At 42.3% G+C, this 21,173-nt stretch overlaps 1 protein-coding gene across 1 annotated transcript in view; it reads right to left on the reverse strand.

Moving 5' to 3' along the window:
- Positions 1 to 1,684: 1,684 nt before the first annotated feature.
- rem2 (RAS (RAD and GEM)-like GTP binding 2) overlaps positions 1,685 to 21,173 on the reverse strand; it is a 26,417-nt gene continuing 6,928 nt past the window's right edge. The window contains exons 3-5 of the mRNA XM_031854771.1: positions 21,003 to 21,076; positions 12,292 to 12,469; positions 1,685 to 3,445 (exon numbers count right to left, since the gene is read on the reverse strand). Of these exons, the coding sequence (XP_031710631.1) occupies positions 3,117 to 3,445; positions 12,292 to 12,469; positions 21,003 to 21,076 (581 nt within the window). The 3' untranslated portion in view covers positions 1,685 to 3,116. The remainder of the gene's footprint in view (positions 3,446 to 12,291; positions 12,470 to 21,002; positions 21,077 to 21,173) is intronic.

The raw sequence follows: 21,173 nt of genomic DNA on the forward strand, positions 1-21,173 counted from the left end.
GGAGGATTTCTTGTCACGATTTGAGAGACTGATAGGGTGTCACAAAAATAAATGGAGTCATATTGTCCTCGTTTCCATCTCCGGCTTCCTGCAGGCTTCTGTGCAGCTGTTAAATGTACGCTATTATCTGACAGTTAGCTGACCTGTTTAAGGGTGATAAAATCCTTCATGTGTCATTGTCTGTCCACAGAGACATATTGTGTAAAACCAGTCTGAAGTGTTCGCCTTGTCATCGTCCTTATCGCTGCTTGTCTCTCATTCACATACTGGGGGGGGGGGGGGGGAGAGTAAAAACAAATAAGAAGCTCCTCTATCTGAAAATCAACATAAATGTAGGACGTTTGAGATGCCAAAGGACTCTAGGACTCTGTCTCCTTGACAACAGTCTCCAAGCAACTATTACTCCTCAAAGCATTTCTCCAACCCCGTCTCTCTCTCTATCTCTCTCTCTCTCTCTCTCTCTCCCCCCCCCAACCCGTTTGCCAGTTTGCCAGTTTGCCTTCCTCTCAAGAGTCCTCCCATTTGTCCACTCCAGATAGTTACTGTACCAGCATCAGAAGCTGAAAGCCACAGCTATCTGATGTGATCACATGTGATTGACTGTGGGCCTGAGGCCCTTCTCCACACCTGCTCAAACGAAGGTGGAGCAGACAGGCTGACAGAGACGTTTTCATTTGTGCTGTTGTTTTTTTTGAAGGACTCCTGCCCGTTGAACCAAAATGCTTATTTGGTGCATTGTGTAAAAAGGAATAGGCCGATCAACTATTACCTGTTTAGGAATCAAACCCCGATTCGTAGATCATTATCTGCGGTATTCATTGCTTGCATTTTATACACCACCTTGACTTAAACTGTGTCCAATTTTTATTATCTACTTAATCTAAAAGTGTTTTTTGCAAACTGTTGATCCAGAAATCATCCTTGTAAACTAACTGATCTAACTTACTTTGTTATTGGAACTGTGTCTTAACTAACTGCCACATGTGTAGCTTTAGACGGTGTCCTATGCCTCCACCGCTGCTTAACGTTTTGTGGAGTGAGGGAGAATAATAACTGAAACAGCGTTTCATTTTTAGACCAGACTGCTTCGAAAAAACGGAAATTTAAGTAACAAGTACATGAGGTTAACCTGCGGCAGAAATATCAAGTAAGACTATGGTCGCCTCCAGCTTTAGAAGAGTTCCAAGTTCTCTGTCCCGTTTGTTATTTGCATAGTTACGAGACATATTAAGGTCAGTTCATCCACATTTCCTCACTTACCTCGAGTAGTACTGAGCCATGCAGACAGTTTTTCTTTGACTTGCCTTTGTTCAAAGATATCACTTTGTTTTCTTTATCAACAGAATGGAGGTGAACAGCAGTTTCATCTTTAAAGCAGGTAATTTGACAGATCTCCCAAAAGGCATGTCTTCTGTATGCATCTTGAAGTAAGGACAGCTCATATTCTCCCATGACAATCTATTTTCAACCTGAGATTATTTTACAGCCATAAAGTGCTGACATTGCATCTTTTTGCCGCTCAGTCCTAAATAGAACTGTCCCGAGAGACCGTCTAGAGGACCTGCGAGTCATCTGATGACCCGTCATGCCATCCCTCAACCTGGTAACGGCTGTAATGAGACATTGAGTTCATAACATTGTTATATATATATATATTTTTTTTTTTTAAAAGACGAGACACTCATTCAGGATGTCAAACAAAAACATATTTATTCTCAGTGGAAAGACGAGAGTGCTTAGTAGACTGTGACAAATGAGTGAGCATGTATCGGTGACGCTGCCTCAAGCTTGACGAGATATCCAAACAACGTTTCCAGAACGTTCTCTTTTTGGGTCACTTGTGTGGCCAGCCTCCACAGAATTCCGTCTCAACACGTAATAATGCCCGTGGGTAAAAAGAGAGAGATGAAAGAAAACATCAAACAGCCACAGGTAGATTAGGTTTTCTCTTGTTTGTCCTCCTGTGCCTCAAGAACCTCCAGGTGTTCTGTGACTCAGCTTCTATTGAAGAAAAGTTCAGTCCGGTCAATTCCTCAGAGCCACTTTGACCTTTTTTTTCGCTCCACATACTTCGGTAAAGGGTTCTTTGTGCTGATCGCTCACGGTGCATTCAGCGGAAATATGGCTTGGGCGCTGATGTGTTTAACCTCGTATAAAAAACAAAAAAAATCACACATGAACATATGCCATTGGTGGTATCATCAAACACTTCAAAATCAGTACGGGACACAATCGGTGGATGCAGTGTGAAGATTGTGGTCCAAAAAAAAAAAAAAATGCGCAGAGGTGCATTTCGTTTTTGTTTCGTTTTTTTTCATAAATAAAGGGTCTTGCCTTTGAGATGGCATTGCTAGAGACACTAGCTGGATTGTGCATTAGCTATTGGCCACTGAGGTACAGTCAACCCAGTATCATGTAACTGTAAACCTACAGGGTCACGTCTTAGATCGTCTACTCGGCATGCTATAAAACAGGGTTCACAACAGGTACACAGATTGCTATCAGATTGCTATCAGTCTCTACATAATCAGTGTGTGCTACTTGGATGTGTGTTCTTTTGTGACCCCCCACGCCCCCCCTCCCCCGTCCCGTTTCGCCACAGTAAGCATTCAATCAGCATCTTGATGTGACTCTCTCCACTGTCACTAATTTTGTCTCTCCTGCTCTCTCATCAGGTGATGAGCGCTTGCTGATTCACCCAAGCTGGAAGCAGCAAATCAAGCTCACCTCCTTATCTGTTTCTCTCTCCAACCTGGCCTCTTTCTCTCGCAAAATTGGTTTCACTGATAGGGGGGAACACAGAAGTTCGGTGCTGCGATCCTGGCTGATTTCAGCTCTATCTATCCAACTTTTCCTCCCACTTTCTCTCTCTCTTCTCCTTCCTCGACTTTTACCCGCCACTGCTAAATTCCCGTCCTTCCACCCCTCTAATTTTACCACTCATGTGAGTCTCTTCCATCTCCTCCTTTGTCGCTACATCTAGTCATCTGCAAATCACTACTATCTTCCATTTTACCCTCTTCTCCCTCTCCATCCTTTACACCTCCCCCATATCCGTCAATCTGGTGTGTATGTGTGCGAGTGTGTCTCTTTGCATGTGTGTGTGTATGTGTGTATCACAGTGCGCTGAGGTCATGGCAGGAGCGGGACTTCTGGCGAAGGATCTTGCTGCCCCGGTGGCGGCTCATCTCCCTGTAGCGGCCCCGATCCCGATCCCGGTCTCGACCGTACGAGCGCGGTACCAGCCCCGACAGGAAGCGCTTGGCCCGGCTGGTCAGGCTCTCCCTGCGGCCTGCCCCGGGGTCGCCGTCGGTCCAGCCGGGGCCCACGCAGTCGCCCCTTGCAGTCCGAACTGCGGCCTCCAACAGCTCGTTGGTGCCATGGTCCAGGGAGGCTGAGAGCTCCATGTAGACGCAGTCAAACATCATGCTGCTGGATTGGGCTTCTGAGAGAAAGAGAGAGAGAGAGAGAGAGAGAGAGAGAGAGGAAGACGTTGGTATGGTGCACATTATATATATTTGATGCTTCACACAATGACAGCTGCAAATGGCAATTAGAGGCAGGAATTTTAAGATATTGGATAATAAAACCAGCAAACCACAGCAGCTGCTGTGTGATGTGGGTCACCACAAGATACAGTACCTCTCCATCAGCAGCGCACTCAGATGTATCGGAGACTCTATTAGAGTCTCAAGTGTTAATGTGAAGCTTCTTATACATTAAATTGAGACAAATGGAGCCAATCTACAGCATCTCACTCACTGGGGAAGGGCCACACCTCTCTGTTTGCTGTGCTTTTGAAAGAGAAATAGATATAAAGGGGAAAATGTTTTTTGGGGATTTTCATTTATTACAACGGATACAAAATAGGCATTTTTTTAAACTTTACGCTTATTATCATTTGCACACTGTATGATGGAGATCATATTTAAGATAAACATGGAAGTCCATTCTTGACCCTGTAGATAGTAGTTTGTAGGTCTGGGGAACAGTATTGGATACCTTTTCAAGGTATCGCCTGAAATAACCCGGTAACAATTAGGCTAGCATCGAAACTTCTCCAGTCAAACGATGCATGCAATGGATCCTTATCCATTATGCATCATCCACCATGTAAAACTCCTTGTATGTGCAACATACTCTTGCAAAATAAACGGTTCTGATTCTGATTCTGATTGTGAACTCCGGGGTGGCGGCTAAAGCAGCTAACAGCGCTAACAGGTATGGAGCATGGGTGATCAGCTGTGTGAGCGCAGTGCAGCAGCAGTTAGCTAGCCAGTGGGGACACGCATGGTATCGGTAGTGGCATCGTACTTTTTTTTAAACAATCCCCAACCCTCATCGTTTGACAAAATAATCACAACTCAAGGTCCACTTGGTAGCTTTTTCCCTCCAGAGATTTCAACCATGTGGCTCGGATGAAGTTTACTCAGTTGTCATGGAGATAGATCTGTTTACATGTGGCAGAGCAAACCTCCATCCACTGAAAAGGACCGTGTGATCCAGTTAAAAGCAACAAAAAGCTAGTAAATGAACCTTGAGTTGGGATTGTTTTGTCAATTTCAAGGTTGAGAAAAGTCCCACGGATGAAATCATAACAGTTACTGAGCTTGCGTGTCACAATATCCATCTCCGTGAAAACCAAGCAAACTCCATCCACTGATGGAGAAAGGGACCTTGATTATTTTTTTTTTAATCCGGATTTTGTCAAAAAATACGGTCAGTTTTGACCAATGTTCACAAATATGTTCATGTGTGCTGTTTGTTAGATTTGTTTTTAAGTTGATTTTCATTCAGATGTCATGTTTCCTACACTGACCACTGTAGTTCAAAGGTCCTTCAGTCAATGTTCAGTTAATACAAAATTAAAATGTAATACAAAAATGATTAAAAAGTCACAAAGCAAGAAATGGTTAAACCTAGAGCTTGCACCAGTGATACAAAATGCTGTAATTGGAAAATTTAAATATATTTAAAACAAATGTTCATCTGCTTTTAATATTACATTCATAAAGATCCATTTTTCCAATGAGCCTTTATTGCATTTTAATGCCCTAAAATATTCCTTTTGAAAATCTGTCAATCAACAGTCATGAATACAAACAGCCAGAAAGAGAGACGGTGATGTCAGGATAGAGTTAATGTTGTCACGAGCTGAGTTGTATAAGCTCAAATCTCTTTGCTGGCACTGAAATGAAAAAAAAAAAACAGAAAACAGTTTTTATCTCAATGTGACTCCTCTGGATAGGGAAAGGTGACTAAACGTGTTGTTGACAAGGTTCAGTATCTCATCCAAAAAGTCCCGTCTGTCCCTGGTCAAACACGCCTGGATGATAAGGAAAGCTGGCAGATACAGATCAGTCTGCAGCAAATGGGCTTCACTGTCAGCTCCAATAACATTTCTTTCCAACTATATTTCAGATTTTTTTTTATTGCCGCTGCTCTGCTCCCTCAGAGTGCTCTTGAGCAGCTGTGTGCAGAATATTGCTTTTAAGGTTCATCATTTCCATTCAACATAGCTGTATAAAACTTACACTGCATGAACTCAAAATGACTGCACAGTGTTTGAAGCAGGAAGATGTCGCTGCCATGCACACATTCTATGTTAGAAACACCCAGGCTGGGAAATAACAAAATATTCTTGTAGACAATCTTAACACAAGGGCCTTTTTTCCAAGAGCTTTCAGTTGCATGTTCTTCATCAGTCCATAGTTTGCTCAGTTGTCATGGAGATAGATGCGTTCAAATGGGTTCAAGTAAACTCCAGCAACAGAAAATAAAAGTAAGCAGTTCAATGTGTACCTGAAGATGTTTTACTAAAGACGCCCCATAGTTAACCCCTTCTTAGTACTCTGAACTATCGTAAAAGCAATGTGACATGTTCATCTGTTTGTCTTGTGGCTGCAGGTCAACAGCATGTACTTTTACTTACTGAGGCAGTGTTGCACAGGTACTACAAATAAACAGAACTAGATTTGATTTGAGGGTAATAATCCAGCAGCACAGCAGCTGTCGACCCATTGCAATGTCACCTAATAGTGGGTGAGCCAAGTCCCAAACCAGGTCAACGGGACTTATCCTAATGCCTACGACAGATGATTGAATTGAACTAGATCTTTACAAATTGTTAAAAGAATGTTTTGGAAATTGAATTGGAAAAGAGAGGAAACTAAGGGAAGAGAGGAAAGGTAAACAGAGGAGAGGAAAGAAGAGGGAACACGAGAACAACAGAAGAGAGCAGAGGGGAGATTAAAAGAGGAGAGAAGAAAGGACACAAGAAAAGGAAACGAGGAGGGGAGGACAAGAGTTAGACTACGAGAGGAGCAGAGAAGAAATGAGGAGAGGGAGTAAACGGAAAGTAGAGTTTAGGAAACGAGAGGAGCAGAGAGGAAATGAGGAGAGGAAAGAAGTGTAAACAGTCAGAGGCGAGTAGAGAAGAGGCAAGGAGAGGAGAGGCGAGGAGAGGAGAGGGGTTGAGGAAATGAGGAAATTTCCCCCTAATGGGCCAAAAAAGTTGAACTGCGCTGAAGAAAGGAAACGATGAGGAAACAAGGCGAGAAAAGGAGACGAGAACAAATGGGATGAAACATGCGAGTCACAAAGACAGTCGAAGGAGACACTGAAAGGGGAGGACAGGCAAGATGGCAGATGAACAAGCAGCAGGAGGGGAGGAAGGAGACAGAGAGAGACAGACCGACAGAGGAGAGAGAAAGAGACGGGCAGAAAGAATGTCGACTAAGCAAACGGAGCCAGAGTGCATATTAATCAAAGCCCTGAGGAGCAGGGCCACACCACAGCCATATTGAACAAATGATAAATACGTTGCCGGTGTGACACCGTGTTTGTGTGTAGTAAGACTGGAGAGAGATATGTGTGTGTGTGTGTGTGTGTGTGTGTGTGTGTGTGTGTGTGTGGGTGTGTGTGTGTGTGGGGGTGTTAGTTGAGAGGTAGCAGAATAAAAATGTCACTATATGCCATAAATAGACTTTATGACTTTGGCACTCTCAGCCAGGCCGCAGGTTCTTGAAGGGGGAGGTTAGTTAGCCGGGCAGGCGTCAGGCTCACATATCAGAAAGAGTACATGTGACCTGTCCGGAGAGAACATAAGAACATCCTTGTCAGGCGCCCTGGGAGCAGGGATGGAGCATTTCCATATCGCTGACCACATCGCTGCCTCTGGATTTCTTTTTTTATCAAGAGAGAATATGCTGAGTATAGGCATCTCTCATTACTCATTCCTCGCCTCCTTCCCTTCCTCCCTCCTTCTTCCACTCGCGTCATTAAGAATACTCCAAAGCCGCGACCGAACGTGATTCGACAGCGATGTGCAGGCATCGATGCGCACACATTTTTTTCCACTTGCTGCCTCTGTTTAACTTGCACAACAACGCAAACCAAACAAGAATTGACCCCCAGGCTTCTACACTTGAAGTTCTACACTGGAAGTTTCTACACTTCCAGACAATACACACACAGACACTCACACACACTTAATCCCAAAAGACTCCATGTAGCATTAGAACAAAATACCAAAAGTTTAAAACAATAAAGACAATACAAATTCAGATTTTTACAACTGTTGATTATTTCTTTCTAAATATATAAAAAATTTGAAAATTACTTAAAAAACAAACAAAAAAAAACATCCCCAAACATCACTTCTTGTGGAATACACTAAATAGAAGACAATCCCTCCTCTAGACATTTTTTTTAAAGTCCCTGTCGCCGCTGATTAAGTTTTAAGGGTTAACATTGATTTATTAAATGTAGTGTGATTGTCAACTAACAGCCCTAAAAAGCATTATTAGTAACATTGACAACCTAAACATATTGTGGTTTTGGCAAATAACATCAGGCTGCTTTGATTAATTAAGCGCCAGTCATGTGGTATTCTTTTGGATAAAGTGTTAAACTACTACGCACCCATACATCCCACTTGAATCAGGTTTCTGGCCCTTGCACGTAGCTCTGCTTCAGCCTTCACCAATATATTATCAGGGACTTTAGCTTTCCAGACGACTTCCCAGCTACTTTTTTTTACTGTTTTGTGATGCCGGTACACTTGGCTGGCCTACGTACTACGTTTCTGTGGCTTAATATGGAGGTTTAACGAGAGCAGTGGGTCTCACTCATACGGCCTGGTGTCTATCTGCTGTGGGGGAACCAAAAGAAAGAAAGTAAAAGCGTGGTAGAGCTGCAGAGATGTAGGCTTCTCTGTGTGTTGACTAGCAATCTTTTCGCATCACAGGGAGTCATTTGACTCAGTCGGAAACATCAAAAACACTTCAATGCTAAAAGAGTAAAGTGACGGCTAACATTAAGTTGCCATCTGAATGGATTCTTCTTGTGAGGAGTCGCAATTTAAACTTCTAATGTATCTGAAAGTGGAGTTCACCTCTGGTCACTGGCAATGTCTGCAGAATACAGATGAGACAATATAACTTTAAAACCTCTCAGGTTGAGGGAGGAAGGATAGGATATTCCAAAAAGATGCAAATTGATATATACAGCCTCCCTCCCTCTTATAAAAACATCCTCAGTCTGAAGGTCTAAAAACTCAGTGGTTCTTTCAAGGACAGAAAAACAAGCCCCACTCTCAACACACACACACACACACACACACACACTGCCTTCCATACATCTCTTCAAACCGAGACTCCCGTTCATACACACACACACACACACACACACACCATTCTCACACGTTGGCTCTTCCCTCTGTCTCTCCTCTTCCCGTCGCTCTTATCACAGTCCTCGCTATGAAACAGCCTCGCTGTCATCAAGCTGATGGGAGAGACACGAAGCCGCGAGTCTGCTCGATTGCATGTTCGCCGCGTCTGTGTACATGGTTGTGCACGTATTGCGAGTACAAACATACATAAAGATAGTCAGAGCAGCGGGGTCCTGTAAGAGGGAGATAATCCCAGCAGAGATGATGTCGTGTGCCGCGCACCAAAGGGACACAGATGGAGCCCCTCCAGAGGATTAGATAGGGACGGATAGGGGAATGTGTGCAACAGCAGCGGAATATTTGTCTTTCGTTATGCGACAGTGTATATTTGTTATGAACGAAAAGTGTAACGCAAGTACACACAAATTGCGGAGATGACTAAAGTTTTGAGTGGAAGTTCAAATCAAGGTCAAACTGTTCTGTCAGCATTTTCTCCCACTTTGCATTTGAAACATTAATGAAATTCAGGCAATAGGATGGGCTGCCAGGGCTACACAAAGTCACACAAGTCACTCAAAGTCACTCAAAGTCCAGCAAAAGTATAACCTGCTGATCTCTGTTCAGTGGGTTTCTTCTTCAGGTAATTCGTTTGGCCAAAACCACGCTTCAGTGTTGCAAGCTAAAATATATAGAGGTCTATAGAGCACAATGCTATTTACCAGCTCTCAGATTTAGAGGATTGATTCAATTTGCATTGTTAATTACTCCATCAAAACAACACTTACACATGCCTATAACAATATTCACCCCCATGGACTTCTCCATGTCTTATATTCTTTAATTACATTAAATCACACTGGATGGTTTTAGGATTTCTTGACAATGATCGACCGCAAAATACTAATCATGATGATGATAATAATAATAATGTACCTAAATTGAATACGAACACAAAATAATCAACTGCATTCATTATTATACCCACTCATGATTGTGAGGTATGTAATAATCAGATTTGTATTGAATGCATCTTTGTCTACGTGAAGTCATTTTTACCTGGAAATCTACACTTTATCCTTAAAAATACAGGTAAGCTGAAATGATCTCGCACACTTGGATTACACAAGTCATTTCATTTATTGTGACAGCTGGATGACTTGGGTCTGTCATAATAACCCCACGTGCAGACATTTCCAGCATCATTGTCAAAAAGCCTACAGATTACACCCAGTATGACTCAATGTGGTAAAACAACATACAAATGGTAAATAGATTTCATAAACAGTCTTTTTTTTGTAGCCCTTTACAACAATAATAGATAGTAGAAGTTTCTTCCCACAAGAAGTTTACCAACTGAGCATTTATCCCTGGATATATTAAACAGCAAAGAAACGGGGTGTCTATCTGTAATCAGCAAAATCAATGAGTCTTTTAAATGGAGTCTGATATTGGCTTGGAGGAAGATTTATGGTAAAATACCAGGGCAGAGAGACAGATGAGCCGAGGCAGAGAAAAGAGGGTAAAGATGGTAAAAAGAAGGGATATATGAGTAATTGCACAAAATGCACTACCACTGATCACCAGGGGATAATGTGTCTGTATGTGTGCATGTGCCTAACTACACATTTATACAGACACTGTAATTACAAGACATTTTCCATTTGAGATGTTTCATTTGGAGAGCTGCTTAAAAAAAAGGCAGTAAAAAGAAGCGAATGAAAAGATTAATTTCAAATCTTTCTCGTGCTTTTCCTCTCTTGCATCAGTCACCCAGCAGCCTGGCGGTTGGGTTCATCAGTGCTCGTGTTTGGGCAGATGCAAACTAAGCGTTTGGTAAACTCCCAGCCTGCCACGGTTACCTTTGCTTTGCACGTACGGGATGCCTTTCTCCACAGTACGGCGTGTGGCTCCCTTTCATGCGTAGTTAAAGAACAAAGGATTGAATATAATTGTTTATGTAATATTCCTGTTTTTATATCTGGGTTATGCTTTTTATAAAATACTATACAATACCATATTTATGAAATGCTATACTATGACATTTTATGACCTTTTTATGGTATACTATACTAATACTTTTACAAATATTTTTAAATATTGTAGTATAGTATGACATTTTTAATGTCATACTATACAATGACGTTTTCATGGCGTAATATACTATGACTTTAATGACTTTTTTAATCATTCCTTCTACATACTATACTTTTACCTTTTGGAAAAAATACTTTCTTTTTTGACGTTTTTCGACATACGATATGAATTTTTTAAGATACACTACTATGACTTTTTAAATCATTATTTAGACATACTATGACTTTTTTGACTTACTTTACTGACTTTTTGCAAATTTATTCGACATACTATTATATGACTTTTCATCACTGTTTTCGTCATACTATACTATTACTTTTTAAACATACTGTACTCTGACTTCCCATGACATTTTATACTATAAATTATTTTTTACTTTTTAGTCATACTATACTATGACTTTTTAGTCATACTATACTGGGATTTTGTTATCAGTCTTTCAACATACTATGGGATGACATTTTTCAACATCTATGCTATACTATGACTTTATTTAATATTCTTGCGATATACTATACAATACTATTACAATTACTTTTTTTTAATAAATAGACTGACCTTTTTAAATTGTTCTTTTGACATACTATTATATGACTTTTCATGACTGTTTTCGATGTACTATACTATTACTTTTTTTGACTTTTATCAACATTAATATACTATGACTTTTTAATGATTTCTTTTCAACATACTGTACTGTGACCTCTTTTGACATACCCTTGTGCGACTTTTTTTTTAATCAATATTTAGACATACTATGACTTTTTTGAGATACTTTATGACTTTTTTTGACATACTATTCTATAGTCCAAGTCCGGACCCAGACGCCATGGTATCTGGACCATGGACTTATAACCAATAGATAAGTGAGAATTATGACTTTTCATGGAGCGCTTCTATTTTGACTGGCGCAGCTTTTCTAGCCTTTACAGCACTCGCTCAGAGGTCCAGGAAACACTAACTAATTACATGCATTGTAAATCACATTGTTACCTTTTTCAACATACTATACTCTATGACTTTTTTATGACTTTTTCGAACATACAAAAATATTCTACAAAAAGTTGTAATTTAAAGTTACAACTTTTAGTTGTAACTAACTTGTTAAAGCTTTTTTCGACATACTATACTTTCTTTTGACTTTTTCCGACATACTATACTGTGACTTTTTTTTCAACATACTATACAATGACATTTTTTCAACATTATGCATGCTACGACTTTTTTTTAACATTCTTTGGACATTACATACTATGACTTTTTGAAGATTTCTTCGACATACTATACGAGGACTTTTTTGACATACTTTGCCGTTACTTTCTAAAGCCTTTTTTTGAAAGGACTTTTTTTTTTAATCATTTTTGCAACATACATATACATCATTTTTTATGGCATTTTATAATCCGACATTTTTTCTGACTTTCTTATGCCACTCTATACTCTTCACATCAAACCCATGGTCTCTCTCACCGCTAGGAGGAGTCCATAGCTTGACAGACCTGCCATGCCTAGATATGGTTGCTAACCTTCTGAGCTGATTTCACGGGAGCGGACGAGGTCGCTCTTGTTCCCCACCAGGATGATTGGTGTGTGTGGCTGGGACTCCCTGAGAAGGAGGCGGAGCTGGGCAGTGCGGTGGAAACTTCGCCTGTCAGTCACTGAGAAGACCAGGATACACACATCACACTGTAGAGTGGAGAAGTCCTGTGGATATAAAAACACACATTAATAAAACACCTCAGTGGAGTAGATTAGTACTGCATACATAAAGGAGCGGTCCGATGACAGCTGAACAGGTGTGAGACGTCAGGTTATGCAAGATCCTTTTCATGCCAGAGATAGATAACAATTTGTCCTTGAACAACATGTTTAAAATCTGATTTCTCCTGACCATAAAAACATCCCATCGGGGCTTCTTGTCACAGAGGCTCTATTAGCCTGAGTGGCTCTTGCAGCAGCAGCAGCTTTGAACTGCCTAGTCTAGGTCCCTCTGTGTCCTCTCTTGCGTTCTATCAGACACTTTGGACTGAAGGTGGTTTACGGCTGTTAAATAGGTCATGGCAAGGTTCTCATGGATGTACCTCGAACAAAATCTCAACTAAAGTCATCATATCAAGGGAGCATCAAAGGCCAAATGCCTCCCAATTAATCAATTGTTGACCTAATTCTTTATCAAGCAAAGGTCAGCTAATTTGATAAGTGATATGAGATGCATGAGCTTTGCCATATGGTTCAGGCTTTAGTGAAATTAATTCCCTGTGGTTGTGAAATGTAGAGTAAAATGCAATCACATTATGGATTTAAGTCCGACGCCTGTAGTCATGAGGATTAGGTATATGCACCATTTATGTCTCACGTCATTTTAGCTTTTTAAATGATTCACCATCTTTGTTTAGAATATGGCCGAAGATCATCAACCTTTTATTTTGTGGTTACTCATATTCCCCTTAAAGCCAGTTAAAAAACAGGTCAAACGAACCCAAATAAATGCTGAAGTTGTCTGCTGGATGTGTAAATAGGCAACTATCGGCTACATGTTGTGATTACAGCATTCAAATCGTCCAATTACTACTGCTTTACAATTCCCTTAAAGTCACTGCAAAGTTAGATAAAGAAATATGTTTCCGCTCTGGTTGACAACATCACATATATCTGCTTGATCCAGAGTCTCAGTGATTCTACTCGGCCTGGAACGCTGCATCAAATGGAAAACATTACTAGTCTTGCACAAAAAAATGTCTTTACCTAATCTCAATCATAACAGTTTTGATTTGGCATCCTCACTATATTTTAAGTTTACGGTTCTGTTCTTCTGGAATCAGCAGTGCTACTCCAGGCCTGTGGGTGTGAAGAGGTTAAAACAAAAGACATCTTATCTTTAGTTGGACAAGCACAATCAATACAAACTATTCTTACGTCAAAGACAGAAACCTGAGACCAGGCTCCACAGTATTATGCCAGACAAAGTCCTGTTCTCTGTTTTTGAAATAGAGACCTATTGTAAAATAGGTTTCTTGTAGTGAAGCACAGACTGTGACTGTAAACTGCAACAACAAAGTATTTCTGTTCACTGTTTATAGCAAAATACCAGGAAATAAAGTTTTTATTACAGTCTTGAGCTCAGAAGATACCCAGAGGGTTGGTCAAATTCTATTTGAGGTTTTAATCCATTACTTTCTAACTGTGTTATTTCTAAACACTGCAAATCTCTGACCTACAGAACTGCAAACACAATCACGTTGTATTTCAACTGGAAATAGGCCTCTGGAGCTGGTGACTTAATCAATCTGAAAACATGTTATTCCCACTAGATAACCCAATCGGACCGCTAGCTGTGGACTGCATGTTGTCTGTGTGTATGTGCGAGTGCACGGATGCCCTTGCCCTACATCCACAGCCCCGAAGGAAAATCCCTGCCCTCCAGAGAGTTTCAGATGCCTGAAAAATTCACGTGGCCTCAAGCGGCCAAGTAGTATCGGATCAGACCCCGGAGCAGGAAACTCATGGGGAGCAACCTTGGCACTCTGTTTGACGTAGCACAGGAAAAGACAGGGAGCGGAGAGAGGAGGAGGGCACGGAGCCATTGGCGTGGAAGGCAGCTCCGCCACCTGTCACTGTCTGATTTAGGGATGAGGATGAAGAATGGGAACAACAAGACAGAGAGAAAAATGGAGAGAGACACGAATCTTAGTAAATATAGGAGTACAAACAGAGAGTGGACATCGACTAGGAGTGTGATGGAGCGCTTCAGGAGAAAAACTGACCACGGAAATACACCTCTCTATCAAACAGAGGCAGAGCAACTCAGAACAGCGCCAACTCTCCCCCTCCATCTCCCTCTTTTTCTCGATTAAGCAGCTCCTCTCTGTTCACAAAGAGCAGACCATCTGTCAATACCTACTCCCCCTATACGCGCACACACATGCGCACGCACACACACACATTCACATGGACTAACACACAAAAACAAAAGCCAAGCTGAGAGAATAATATGCAAATCATATGTAAATAAACACGGATCAGTGAGCATTCAGGAAAATATCATTTAAATCAACTTAATAACAAAGACGTCATCGGGCTGACTAAGCCATTTCCCCTGAAATGCGTCTGCTTTGTGAGGTTTCACTTGATTGGCATCATCTTTTACACTCACAGCCTTGCTACACTGCCTAGCCAAAAGTGTGTGGACACATATTCGGTCAACATATGTCGGTGTACTTTTCGTCTGTGGCTGTTTTTCGTGGTTTGCTCTAAGCCCCTTTGTTCTAATTTAGGGAATTTGCTCTTAAGGCCCTGGGAACCTATATTCTCAAGCATCTTCTTACTGTGAGCAATGGGGTCGTACGTAAACACAAGACTTCTGGCCAAAGTGCTTTGCCTGGGCTCTTCTCACTGGTTTGAAGTGGGCGGGACCCGATTGGAAAAGGGTGATGTCACGCACTTCCATAAACCAAGCAGGATTTAGTAACATCTGAATCAAAGTGTGATGACAGTTGAAGCCTTGTTTGCTATTTGCTTGTTAAATGTCTTAATGATTATACTTTATGTTTTGTATTTTTTGGGACCAAACTTTATACTTGATTGTTACCCAATTAGCAGTGAATTTCAGATGAAATGGAAATACTGAATCCATGTTTTCGGCGGCTTTAATGCAAGAGAGCATACAATGATATTTCTAAACAACAGTGTGCTTCCAGATTGAGGTTTTCCAAATGTTGAGGCTGAGCTCCCCATCCTCAGATAATGACACAGCTGAAAGTTAAGAACATTTATATTCAACGCTACAATGTTGGCTCTATATTGAAATTATGAATAAATAATGATGAGCGATTCTTGCTTTGGGCTAAATCCTGGAGTGTCTCTGCCAAATGCCTCATGTCGTTTCACATAATTTGACTGTATATTACCATCTATCTTACTGATAGCTTTACTTTAATGAAATTTATCACTAGTGCTGAATTGTTGAGGCCATGAAACACAACATAAACTTAAATTTTTGATAAGGACCTCTTACATTTGGTCAATAAAGAAATGTAACAATACCGAGCAGGATAATGACATTACTCTTTATAAATAACCCAAAACATATTTGCCACTTCTGTATATTTTAAATATGCCATTATCGGCGGATAATATACCATGCTGATACATTGGCTGGAGCTCTTCTTTCCACTCTGCTGAAGCTTCTCATTCTGTCCACTAGGGCAACCATTCAAGCCTTCAAACACCACGATGAACTGACAGACAGGCCTATCTGTTCCACCGTTTTTAAAAAAAAGGGTCACAAACCAACCTTTCTAAGAAGTCCCTTTTCCGCCAACTAGCGATCCGGCGGCGTTATTCCCATGACCCGCCGGGCAGCGTCCGGGAAACCAAAGTCTTTGGGTTCCGGGGGGAGTATGGTTGCAAAGCTGAAACTTAAAGGAATTGACGGAAGGGCACCACCAGGAGTGGAGCCTGCGGCTTAATTTGACTCAACACGGGAAACCTCACCCGGCCCGGACACGGAAAGGATTGACAGATTGATAGCTCTTTCTGCCGCAGATGTAGATAAGAAAAGAACATCCAATAAAAGGGAAAGCATGGTTTCCAACCTCGCTCTTATCAGCGCAACATACAGACATGATTTTTCTATTTGAAAAGGAGATTTATAATAGTTTGTGTGCAGTGAGAAGCTGCAGCTGAGCCGTCAGTGGCGGAAAAACAGCCTTTAAACAGGAATTTCCATACGTTTCACAAGCTTTTCACAGAGACAATACACATTATACAAACACACATACACTAACATGCACTCAAAAACACACTCACACCATCGTGCTACCGCCAGACACCACATCAGTGACCATTAACAGTGAGGAAAATGAATCACTTATCAGGCGTCATTTGCATAACATGCTGTGGCGCCGCGAGCACTCGAACTATTTCTCACAGTTGTGAAACAAGGCAGAAAACACAGCATTTGGCCCCATTTTGAGAGAGTGCTTGAGCACATGTGTGTGTTCATCCCCCATCATACGACATGCTATTGCATCTATTGGCTCCCAAGCAATTTGCTTTGCAGAACAAGATACATGAGCAAAGCAGCTTAAGGTGCTTAACTTGGAAACACAAAGGTCAAACACCTCCCCACCTGCTTGCACAAACATCCACAGAGTGCGCTCACATGCACAGATAAATACAGAGATGCTAATGCTACCACTTTGCTTTATCAAAAGCAAACACGTGCTTTGTGCACATCTGCTTCTTTGGCGTGTGGTCCATCTGTCTTACTGCCTGTCAGGGGAAAATGAAAGAGCTGGCAGGATCAATAAAGATGCAGGGGTGATGAATGAAGGGAGGGAAAGGGAAGGAAGAGGGGACAGAAGCGAGAAGAGGAGATGGAAGAGCTAAGTCAAAATCTGATAAGAGGATGACGAAGCTTACTGGAGATGGAATGCTGAGTTAGTGGGTTTGTTATTTTTTCTCTTGATGACTTTATTTTGCATAGAGACAACGCTTCCCTAAGGGAATTTATTACAGAGGCCATCTGGCCTGCACTGGCTAGGCCACAAACATACACACACACACACACACACACACACACATGCATAAACACTGCGTAAGCCAAGCACCAATGACCACGAATGACCACATTATCACCGAATGCAGCTTACATCACAGCACAGACATGGTGAACCATGTGAAGACTGTTGCATGCCATGACCACACAAAACACACACACTCACAGGAGGGTGGTTTAGGGAGTGACCCAGATTCAGGTTTTAATATGACGGCATGTGGAGCCTGCAGCCTGCTAAAGTGGTCATTAGCAAATCCCTGAATCCCTACCGGTTTCAGGGATGCTGTTCTGTAGTTGACCTCTGACCCCAAGAGGGGTCAGAGGTCACAATACTTGTGTTCTTCCAGGACAAGTAAGACTCAAAATTGCCCGTAGGTGTGAATGTGAGCGTGAATGTTTGTCTGTCTCTATATGTGCCCTGCGATAAACTGGCGACCTGTCCAGGGTGTACCTTGCCTTCGCCCAATGTCAGCTGGGATCGGCTCCAGCTCCAGTGTCCCGCGACCCTGAATAGGATAAGCGGTTTGGATAATGGAATGGAATGGAATCTTGCGGCTGGTTATGCAGGGCAACAGGGCCCAAACGCAGGCTGGGGAGGCAGCAGGATGAATTCAGTGATTCGTTATGAAAATAGCTTACAGGTAGGCAGACAGGCAGGCCCGCGGGCAGGGAACCAGGTACACAGGTCCACGTAAACATTACGATAACAGACGACCATCGCATCATATTTCGGTGATGGGACGCTATCTCTACTGTGATTCTAACTCGATTTGAGTCTGTTTATAACTTGTGCAGGCCTGCCACAGTACACATGAAATGATGCATTGAGAGCTCAGACCCTTCCAGTGATTTTTTTATTTTTTAAATTGGATTATTGATAAAATTATGAAGGAGCTGTATTGTCAGTTCAAATGTGTCTCTTCTGTCTTTTCTGTAAAGACAATCAAAGCTTTCTGTGAATTTCTCAGCTTGCGCCGTCCACCTGATTGGGAAAGCTTCATTACAAAATGTGATAGGATTTTGATATTTATCCCTTAAATACAATGCAGCATGAAGCTTTTCCATTTCTGTATTTTGGTTCACAGTATTCCACACAAGCAAATTGAGCAGTGACTCCCAGAGGAGGCAAAAACAAACAGAACTGTTAAGGTATAATAGCTTATGTGGATTAGGGCAACAAAGGAGAAACTGTGAATCGTGCAGAATGACTCTCATAAGGCTGCAGAAGAGCAAAACAGGAAAGAGAAAACTGTCCTGGGAAGAAACGCCCTGTGGACAACGCCAAAATCTGTCTCTGTTCCAAGAACTGGATGGTGGGACAATGTTTTTCTTCCCTCCTAATCGAGCAAAAGAATGTGGTCAAGCAGCAATTATCTTCTTCCAAATGACATCCTGCTTTAACACAATGAACAATTCTGTCCTCAGGGGGCAGCAGCAAATTCTCCTCACTGCACGCTGATAAACACACACATATACATCACTGCCAAGTACAGGCCTCAGGCTGCACCTTTTGGTTGTCTTTGATATATATTTTTATTTCAAGCTATCAAATAATAATGGGGACTCCTAGACTGGCTCGAGCTTAGAATATCTGCTGACACACGCGCGCAGACACTGAGGCAGATAAACACACATTACAAAAAAAAAGGGTGAGAGGGCCCCTCTGGTCCTCAGTGACCTCCATATCCCACTTGGTTCCCCTACATACAGAACCCAGTCGGCTGTTTAAGAGATACATTACACAACCCACATCAGTCGGCGAACGGCAGCATGGGCCGGGTAGGTCAAGGCCATGTATGCCAGTGTTTCTATTTTGGGCCCATGGATGACTTATTTAAACCATCCAACCCCACGTGACGGCAACAACATTCACAACGGCCCAGTGTCTGGCTGAGCAGACTCTCAGCCTTCTGTGTGTGTGTGTGTGTGTGTGTGTGTATGCTGGTGTGTTCCACACATTTGACCAATGCCGATGCGGCGCATGCACGTACACACACAGTCCATATATGTTTCTGCACTCGTGGCAAGCTCTACCTGCGGTTTGTTGTGCGCCGCTCTCGTTGTGCACTGCAGTTGGGCAGATTACAGCACCAGCTAGACCTTCATGTGTCAATCAGCTGTGAGTCAAGCCAAGAGAGCACTTGAAGGAACAATCACTGAGTGTGAATGTAACAGTTTTTTATCTTTTTGCAGTTTGTATCGCAAGGCAACGATGAGGCGCTGTCCGGGCTGGCCAGTGAACATAAGAAGCCCCACAGCCAACAGCATCGGATGCTGACTGTTCTAGCATAGTCTCATGAGACTATGCTATCCTAGCATTTTCTATGTGCGTAGTGTACGTGTGTGTGTGTGTGTGTCTGCATGTTGCTATGGTAACTTGGGTGTAGGTTGTGGTGCACCATGGAGAACACTTGCAGCCCGGCCTCATGGGACTGGCGGTTAATGTTGTGCCAGTTCGAGGCCACTACGTGTGTTAGTCAGCTGGACAACATGTGTCTGCACACCTCACTCTCTGTGTGCAAGTTTCTAGGTCCGTATGTGTATATACTGTATATGTGTCTTTTATCAATGGGCATCGCCACAAATAAAGCAAAGAAACATGAGCATGAACTGGCGGATGATTCGGGACGCCGTCCAGTCCTCTCTGCCCCCCCCCCCCCCCCCCACCCACTGCTGACGGCCTTGGAGTTATTCCAAGCTTCCCTGCTGGCCTGGGTCTGTTGCTTCAGCCTTAATGCTCTGCCTCGTATTAACACGCACAGAATAACACATGTAATTAACTCGAGATTTATCCACCACAGAAAAGAGCCAGTGGAGAGAGGCAAGCAAGCGCCACAAAAAAAAAAAAAAGCAACAAAGAGAGTGAACGGGCAGTGAGATTTGGAGATGATGACAGCTGCAGGAAGGAAGGGCAACAAAATTGGGGGTGAGAAAGGGTGGAGAGAGCTTACGGAAAAAGTGAGGAAGCGAAGCAATGATCTAGCGTTCGGTGTAGTTCCCCAGAGCGAGGATAATTTAACCTTATGGGGAGAGCCCCTGAAGGCCGAGTGGACATCTGGAAAAAAATGCATTAGACATGATCCAACCTACACTCTAATTAGAGTGTTCGACCGTTCCATCTCATTATGAATAGGTATTAATGACTGCATGCTTTTGGATTTGGCAAACAATGTAATCAGTGTGACGAGGAGCTTTGGGACAAGATGTTGTTTGTCTCTGCCTGCTGCAGCTGAAGTTTTTCCTGCTCAAAAGCCATCGCCACAGGGTCATATTAACGCACTCACGCTGCTCCGCTCAGTGGATGGAGCAATTTAAGCCCTCGCTGAAATGTTCTTGTTAACTGAAGATTTCAATTGAAACAAGCAAGGTTAACATGAGAGTGATTTCCACTTTTCCGAACGAGAGAACTTCGAAAAAGCTTGAGTACAACGGGCACAGCTGCTCCTGTAGGATTCCCTGCAATGTGTAGCACAAAGACACACACATGAAAGCTACAGCATACGCACACTCTCTTTACACACAAATAATGTGCCCATCACAGAAATCTAACAACCCAAAGAATGTCAAACCAGGAGAAGTTAATGGTGGCTTTGAGAGAAGGCACACCGAGTGCAAAAAAAGACTAAATTGTTCAAGATTAAGAAGACTGAGGTGGATGCTGACAGTCAGTAAACTCACCTGTTTCCAGTTGTCAAAAATGATGACTTTGCTGTCCTCGTCGTCGACTGTCACTGAGCACTCGAAGCCCTCACCTGCAAGCAAATACCCATGTCACACACATCAGCACACAGAGCGTAATGACAAACACCACTGTCATGAAATAGTAGGAATATGATATATATATATATA

This window comes from Anarrhichthys ocellatus, unplaced genomic scaffold, assembly GCF_004355925.1.
Source record: "Anarrhichthys ocellatus isolate YVR2014 unplaced genomic scaffold, GSC_Weel_1.0 scaffold15, whole genome shotgun sequence".
NCBI classification, from domain to species: Eukaryota; Metazoa; Chordata; class Actinopteri; order Perciformes; family Anarhichadidae; genus Anarrhichthys; species Anarrhichthys ocellatus.